Raw genomic sequence first — 7921 nt, 5'->3', positions numbered from 1 at the left:
ACTGATTGACTGTTACTTTTAAATGCACTTAATTGTCATTTTGGTTACATTCTAGTGTTTGTTTGTTCTCTAAGATTATATTGTGTTGTTAAATTTTTCGTAGTTTGTGATAAACTTAGATGGCAAAGAAAAAATAATTGAATCATTCCTGCATCATAAGCACGTCTCCTAAGGTAAAAAGACAAAACAATGTGTATCAATGAAGATTACTTATGCGTTAAGCAAAATTATAAAATTCCTTTGTATTTTTCCATCGGTAGTTCCCGTCCAGAAACACCAGAATGTCTGCCCTTACTCCTGGCAAACTGTCGCTGGTAAAGCATAAACAACTTCTCTGGAAACTCCCTAAGTTGACCGCAACAGTTTTTGCCTACCTTTATTGGGAAGTGTGGGTAGTTTGGTAAACATTCGAGCACATTTGGGAAATACCGTCACACCTAATGATGAACGACGTTGGTCAGGAAACCTGAATTGGTGGTAGACCCAATTCAAAACGGTTACTCCAAACTGGGCAGCTGGGACGAAAACGTAAACGGTAAGGGAGCATGCAAAAGCAAAGGATTGCCCGAAAGGATTTGTACACTAGAGTCACGATTGAAGTGTTTTTGGTTGTGACAAAGGTGAAAAGTTACCCTTTGCAGGAGCTTTGAGCGCAAACGGAACGCCGCTAATAACGTCCCGATTTGACGCCCCACGTGGAAAGGATTATTACCTTTCGTTTGCGCCTCCGATAATCCTGCTCGGTCCACGTCTTACGACCATTATTCCTGGCCCCTTCCAGAGGTGACGGGTTGTTTTCTCTGCCGTGTTTAAACAGATGCGCCTCGGCTGGCGGGAGGAAATTCCCTCGCATTTGGTGACATTTCCCAGCGTCGACAAAGTTCTCGCCAGACTAAGCGGCTCGCAAACTGTCACCTAAACAAACGGAACAAAATGGGCGCAGAAACGCCAGCCCGCCAGGCCGACATGGGGAATGCCATATTGTTGTGCGGTAACCGACGTCCCGAAAGGGAGCACACGTATTGCGCTTCGGATGATAAGACCTTACCCGGGGCGATGCGAAGGTGAAAAATATTAATCCATATACGACTACCTTATTCGGTTCGCCCTGATAAGGGCCGTTTGTCGGCATTTCGGACATGAAAAGCGGTACCGCCCCGTTTCATCAGAGCCGCCATCGCCAGCTCCATCGTCGCGGGGCCACTACTGGCTCGGTGATGTGATTGTTACGAAATTACCTTCGATTCGGTTCGAGCGGGTTCTAATTGCTTCGAGCAGCCATTTTGTTCTTCGCATGTGTTTTAAGTCGTAGGACTCAATGTACCCGGCACGTGATTTTTTGCGGGAAAAATGACGGTTTTTTTGAGAATGTACGATGATACTTTTTAGCCATTTAGTATAGAAAAGTATTGACAAATGAGATGGAACTAAAAAGAAGATAACTGTTGATGATTTCAAGACACGTGCAAAGAATTTTTGTTTTGAAATGATACGCTTTATCAGGGGGCGAATATTTTTATTTGATTCGTAAATAGGCTGGTTGACCACAAACACAAATATGGTAATATTAACATTATACATACGGTAACGGAGGAAAGCTTTTGGGCAATAGATTTATGATTGGAAAACGTATAACCAGTAATTTAATAAAACCGCAATGATAACTTATATTGAGGAGAAACAAAACACAAAAATGTTGTTTTAAGTGTTTAAAATAAGTTAACTTGTTGATCTGTCTTGTTTATTTAGTCAAAGTGAACCAAATCAAAATACGTGAAAGTTTGGCTAATCGAAAAACTAACCAATCATTAAAAAAAGTAGCGTAACGTGCGTAAGATAGCGAATCATTGTAAAATCTCTAATTCTTAAATTGTAAATAATCGTAGTAAGATCCTCATCTTTGTTATTACCAATAAAAATCATAATATTCTAGTCTTTTTTCTTCTAGAACCCCACAAAGACCCACTGGAAGCTGAACCGGAAGCACCATGCTTCCAAACCGGTAGGCTATCGAGACGGCTTTGACTATCCATTCCCGATTCGGTTGGCTTTCAAGGAAAATCAATACGGGTGAACGAAACTGTTCGGTCCAACCAAAGATGTTTGGCGACACATTTCCCAAGTCGTCCGCAAAGTAAAGTCGCTTCGTAAAATTCGTTACCGTGTTCGAGGTTCGAGATGGACAAACATATAAAAACCCGAGCAGGGACACATAACCCAATTGTTTCTTTTCCGGCGAATTGGCCGAATGCCCCGGGAAAAGCCAACGGCGAGCGTCATCAAACGAAGCAATTCCGGTCGTCCGGGAGCACCGGCAGCTCCATCCAGCCTCGACACAAACACGGTGACGAGCCAAAGGACAAAAGGATATGTCCCGTGCCATGCAAACACACACACACACACACATACGCGAGGAGCGAAGATGATGGGGCCGTAAAAAGTTCGTCCCGAGCGATGCACGCCACGCAACTTTTATGTCCTCATATAAAGTGAGCAGGAAAAGCTGGACTGTTTCCCACACAAATGGCAGCCGAAGAAGCCCACGGTGCCGGCGTGCCTTTATTGTGGTCCGCCCGACACATTCCACCGGCTTTCCCCGCCCGGACACACGTACACACGCGGTGGTCCGTGCGTTCCGATTTTATAGCTTTATTAATTAATGGCACGGCAGGGCGAGCGACGGCTTGTGTCCACTTGCCGTTGGTGTGTGTGTGTGTGTGTGGGGGTGTTTGTGTGTTTGAATTTTTCCTCCTCCCAGGGCTGGCTGGGGCCAGTGCCAGCGATTGTCTTGCAGAGGTCAAATGTCGCCTGAACACATCATGCATCATCATCGTCATCAACAATTCCATCGTCTCAACAGAGCAATAGAGAGAGGGAGAGATAGGGAAAGATTACTAATTATGTTGACAGAAACGTTGACACGGGGTGTTCACAGGGGGAGGAGGGGAGAGAAAACCCCAACATCCTGGCAAGGAAAAGCCGTCGAGCGAGCCTGTGTTGTTCGATTTTTATGGTGATTGCAATTGTAGCGTGAAAACTGGAAAAACTCGCCAAATGCTGGGGGGGTTTGGAAAAGGGGTGGGTAATTCAATAAACCAGCATCACCGGTTCCTCAGTGGGAGGAAAAGTTGGGTGGAATAGGTGGGCAAACACAATTGCCGACATTACTGTCAACAACCAACAAGGGGGGAGAACAATGGCTGGCTGGTGTTCGTGTCCTCCGGAAGGACACCGTTGCGTTGCAGGACGAACGGGAGCGGGTGCGGCGGGAAGGAAGGGCCGAAGGGAAAGGCAAACATCGGCAGCAACGGCAGCCGATCGACGGCAGCAGCAGAAGCACGCAGAAGCAGTACGATCGGCCCGGGGAAAACGCTTCCTCCGATGCCGGGGTGGGGGAAAGAGATGGACTATCGGGGCAGCCATTGTGGCAGCGTTAGGCAGCGCGAGCAGGAGCACCAACCGATGGGTGGCAATCGTAGGGAAAGTACAATTCTACCACCTAGCCCTAGGGGTTCCCTTTTTTCCCCCGGACGAAAGAGTTTTCCACGTCGAGCGAAGGACGCGCGCCGGCGCAACAAACAATCGTCGTCCGTGTGCGAAGTAGGCGGAGCTAAATCCCCACCAGCACAAGGGGTGAGGAAGAAACGCGTTCCTCTATCCCTCTCTCACTCTTTCTCCGTTATTCTACCCATTTTGTTTCCCTTTTCCTTCCCTCTTGAGAGGGTTGCTTTGCTCACCCCGAATTCAGGTGAGAGAAATCCTCAACCAACCCTTGGCAGCAACATTCTCATTCTCTTTCCTCGCCCCAGCACAAGGGAAGGAAAAGGATAGACGATGCATGCGAGCGAGCGAGAAAGCAACAGGGGCCTGCCGCAGAAGTGACTTCTCTGGAAGGTTGGTTAGTAGCAAATCAGTTTGTACCGACAACTTGTTGTCTAAACATCTACGAAGACACGGGGTCCCGTTCTAGTTTCTTTTTTCTCTTCGCCTCTCCGTTGTCTATGCTTTTGTTGCGCGTGGGTGTGAGTGTGCGTGTGTGTGTGTGTGGAAGGAAAAGCTTCCGATCGACAATACTACCTGCTGCTCCTGGACGACCTTCCTGCGTGGGTGTTTAAACGTGTGTGTGCGTGTGCGAGCGAGCGAGAGGCTTACCGTAAACCAAAGGAAAAAAGATCGAGAAGGAGAGAGAGAGAGAGAGTGAAAGAAGAAGCTACGTTTGAAGAAGGACGAAATCGAAAAGGATACCGAAGGATAACAAAAGGTGGCAGGAACGGAGGAAAAAAAGGATAACAACCGGACGGTTGCCCGATCGGTAGTTCAGTTAATCGGCAGCATCGGAACGGTGAACACACACGAGAGTCTTGCTTCCGTCGTCCGGCGAACACAAGTTGACAAGTTGAAGTTGAAGAAGCGCAGAGTGCACTCGACACTGGCAAGTGCTGTGACACACTTCGTTGGTGGCAATCGTAGAAAGCGGTCGTTCGTCGAGCGGTTGTGAAGCGGTGAACGTTGAACAATCTACACCAATCTAAAGCATTGGAAAGAGGAATGTGAAAAGAAAGTAACTAACGAGAACAGCTAAGAAAAGTGAAAGTGTATGGGAAGAAGAGGATAAAAACACAAGAAACATTGAACCGTGCAGTTGAACATTCGCAAGGAAAGCAAACCAAAACAAACTACTAGCGCCTCGTGAAAGAGGTCCAGTGTTGTGCGTGTGTGTGTGTGTGTGCCTATGTTGATCGATCCTGGCGATCGGAAGGAACAGTTTCGCAACAGCACCCACCCCCGGCAGCATCCACCCCGGTGTGGCAGCTCCAGCTTCCAGCGGTCGAAAAGATGTCTGTAAAGTCCGTGCCATCCGCATCGTCAGCCGCATCGTCGTCGTTGTCGTCGTGCAGTGAGATCAGCATCGAGGAACTGCACGCCCGATCCTCACCAGGTATGTACGGGCGAAGAGCGAGGAAGGAGAAAAGGAGGGGGGAAATAATACCACCAGTGTTGTTTTTCTTCACTTCGCGTGATTTGCTCGTGGTTGTTTTCAAAATCCTAGAATAAGGAAGTTTTGGTTGGGTTGTAGCTACCGATCAAGTTCACTTTGTTGGTGATAAGGGAAGTGTGTTGTTCTCAAGTCATGTGTGTCTAACGTTCTTTTGCTTTGGTTCTCTTCCCTTCCCTTTTCCGGCTGTTGATTAGATTTCTCGTCCGAGTTTACGCTCGCCAACATCAAGCAGGAGCCGCGTGCGGTGTCGCCGATACTCACACCACCGCACACGCCCACCGAGGACAGCGGTATTGGTGGTACGATCATCCGCACGTCCCCCCTGCCCCAGCACCACTACCATCACCACCACCAGCAGCGACACATTCCGGTGAACCACTATCATCCGTATCAGTACGAGATGGAACGTTCGCGGACGGTCACCAACGCCAGCCTGCGTCAACACAGTCAGCAGCAACAGCCACAGTTTCCCCAGCCGGACATGGCGAGTGCATTCGTGCCGCAGCAACAACCACCACAACCCTCGCCGCCGCAGACGATCGTGACTTCGCCGTCGGCGAATCCGATCGAAGCCGCATTCCTGTACCAACAGCAACAAGCGCAGCAGCAGCAGCAGCAGCAGCAGCAACACCAGCGTCTCTGGCAGCAGCATCTGCAGCAAACCGGTTACCATCCAGCGGCCGCCGCCGCCGCCGCCGCCTACGCCCACCCGCACGCCGCCCTCATGCAGCACTGGATTCGCAACGCGGCGCTCTACCAGCAGCGGCTCCATCCGCATCCGCACGGTCCGGCCGTCGTCGGCCCGCACCCGCACCACCCACACCACCACCAGCACCCGCACCATCACCACCCGTATGGGGCGATGCTGGCGGGGCGCCCGGGCGGCATGAAGCTGCCGGGACACCAGGGTGCGGTCGGGGGCGGTAGCTCGCGGCCGAAGAAGCAGTTCATCTGCAAGTACTGCAACCGCCAGTTCACCAAGTCGTACAACCTGCTCATCCACGAGCGCACGCACACCGACGAGCGGCCGTACTCGTGCGACATCTGCGGGAAGGCGTTCCGGCGGCAGGACCATCTCCGGGATCACCGGTACATCCACTCGAAGGAGAAGCCGTTCAAGTGTTCGGACTGCGGCAAGGGCTTCTGCCAGTCGCGGACACTCGCCGTGCACAAGGTGACGCACCTGGAGGAGGCGCCGCACAAGTGTACCATCTGCAACCGGACGTTCAACCAGCGCGCCAACCTCAAGACGCACATGCAGAGCCACGTGCTGGGCGGTGAGGGTGCAGTGGGTTCCCCTGCTACGCTGCAGCATCCGTTGGGTGTTGGGTCCGGTTCCCAGCCGCTGCCGGCGTTGGATCTCTCCCAGAAGTCCTCCTCAGCGTCGTCGCGATCGTCCGAGGAGAAGGACATCATCGTCGACGAGGACTTCGACGACGAGGAGGAGGAAGAGGACGAGGAGGAGATCGAGGAGGAGGAGCTCGAGGAGGAGCTCGAGGAGGAGGACCACCACCACGCCCTCGGGCGGACCGATGGGGTGATGGACGTGCGGCAGATGCTACTGCTCGAGCACGGTGCGAACGGACCCGATTCGAGCGGATTGCATACGCCCAGGCGCAATGCACCCGGAAGTCCACCCTCCACCGCCCTCAGCCCCGTCGAACCCCTGTCCCCGCCCGCACCGAAGGCGTCGGCCCCGAAGCGGTCGCTCGGCTTCTCCATCGACGAAATCATGCAGCGATAAGAGGCTAGTAGTGCGGAAGGGGAGGAAGCCAGAGAGCCAGAGAGGAGGCTAAACCCAGGTGAGGGGTGTTGATGTTCCTTACCCATCGAGGCAGTCCCGGCGGTGCGTTAGAGTTAGAGTAGAAAAATGGGGCGGCAGAGCTGTAAGGCGGTAGAGGATAAGCCCAGGATAACCACCACATATCCCAGTTGCAGGATATTAACGCATACCATAGCCATACCGAAGCCAAAACGAACCCGATCGAAACAGATCGAACCAACAAACCGGACAAACATACGCAGCGCAGGGGAATGAGCAGATAATTGAGAAGCTAGAGGAAAAACGGAAAGGAAAGGAAGCGAAAAGACTAGGTGTAGGGCACGAGAAAAACCATGGACAAAGAGGCCAAAGAGGAGAGAGAGAGATAGAGAGAGAAAGAGAGCACGATCGATCCATGGAAGAAGGTAATCCGAAGGGTGTATGTAACAGTTAGAGCAATTTAACCACGTTAGCAGCACGATCGGAGCGGAGCAGGGAAAGAGGTCCGGTCGTGGACTTCTTTCCGTGGAGGGTTTTTGGGTTGTTGAAGCCCGAGGAGCGATCTAGCGAGGCGTGCGCGCGGTTCCCCCATTTTGCCGGCAATTTGTGTGGGACATGGTGTGTTTACCAAGACTGATGTTTGTTTTTATTACTTACTAATTATTGCTAGCCCTAGGAGCCCTTTTTTCCTTCCTTTCTATTTTTTTCTTTTTTTGTAAATTGTTGTTATTGTTTTGGGGGCGCAATAACGGATCCGGCGTATGCGTTGGTAGGACACGGACACCTTAGGTTTTAATTGTAGGCCTTTTTATCACTCTGTCGCTCAGTCTACCTCTTAAGTAGGAAAAACGGTCCCTGGGAGCATTTATTTATGGACACCGGGAGCAATCACGGTGGTGCAGGTAACGAAAAAAGTGTAAAGTCTGAAGATGGGAAAATGGAACAGCAATAGCCGAGGCTTCGATCGAGTCGAGAACGATCGCGAGACGCAAGGGAAACGAGAGCCAAAACAATTCAGATTCGAGTTAGTTGTGAAGTGTAGAATTCTTCACGATTCCAGTACACGACCGGACAAGTATTTTTTTGCTGATCTCAACAAGTGTTTGTCGAAGGAAAAGAAAGGCGCAAACGCTCGTTAAGTACGACAAATAAGAAAATGT

The 7921-nt window shown here is 50.9% G+C and overlaps 1 protein-coding gene across 1 annotated transcript; it reads left to right on the top strand.

Moving 5' to 3' along the window:
- The first annotated feature begins 4836 nt into the window (after positions 1 to 4836).
- On the top strand, positions 4837 to 6743 carry LOC131293095 (protein odd-skipped-like). The gene is made up of 2 exons (XM_058321174.1): positions 4837 to 4939; positions 5194 to 6743. The coding sequence occupies exons 1-2, from the start codon at positions 4837 to 4839 to the stop codon at positions 6741 to 6743; spliced, it is 1653 nt and encodes a 550-aa protein (XP_058177157.1).
- The last annotated feature ends 1178 nt before the right edge of the window (positions 6744 to 7921 follow it).

The sequence above is a fragment of the Anopheles ziemanni genome, chromosome 2 (genome assembly GCF_943734765.1).
Source record: "Anopheles ziemanni chromosome 2, idAnoZiCoDA_A2_x.2, whole genome shotgun sequence".
Classification (NCBI taxonomy): domain Eukaryota; kingdom Metazoa; phylum Arthropoda; class Insecta; order Diptera; family Culicidae; genus Anopheles; species Anopheles ziemanni.
The sequence above is the reverse complement of the archived record's forward strand: the minus strand, read 5'-3'. Positions and strand labels throughout refer to the sequence as shown.

Excerpts from the sequence above, each read along its gene's own strand:
- LOC131293095 (XM_058321174.1), top strand. The coding sequence starts at position 4,837 with ATGTCTGTAAAGTCCGTGCCATCCGCATCGTCAGCCGCATCGTCGTCG. Across the intron at positions 4,940-5,193 it reads GCACGCCCGATCCTCACCAG|ATTTCTCGTCCGAGTTTACG; the intron begins GTATGTACGGGC and ends GCTGTTGATTAG.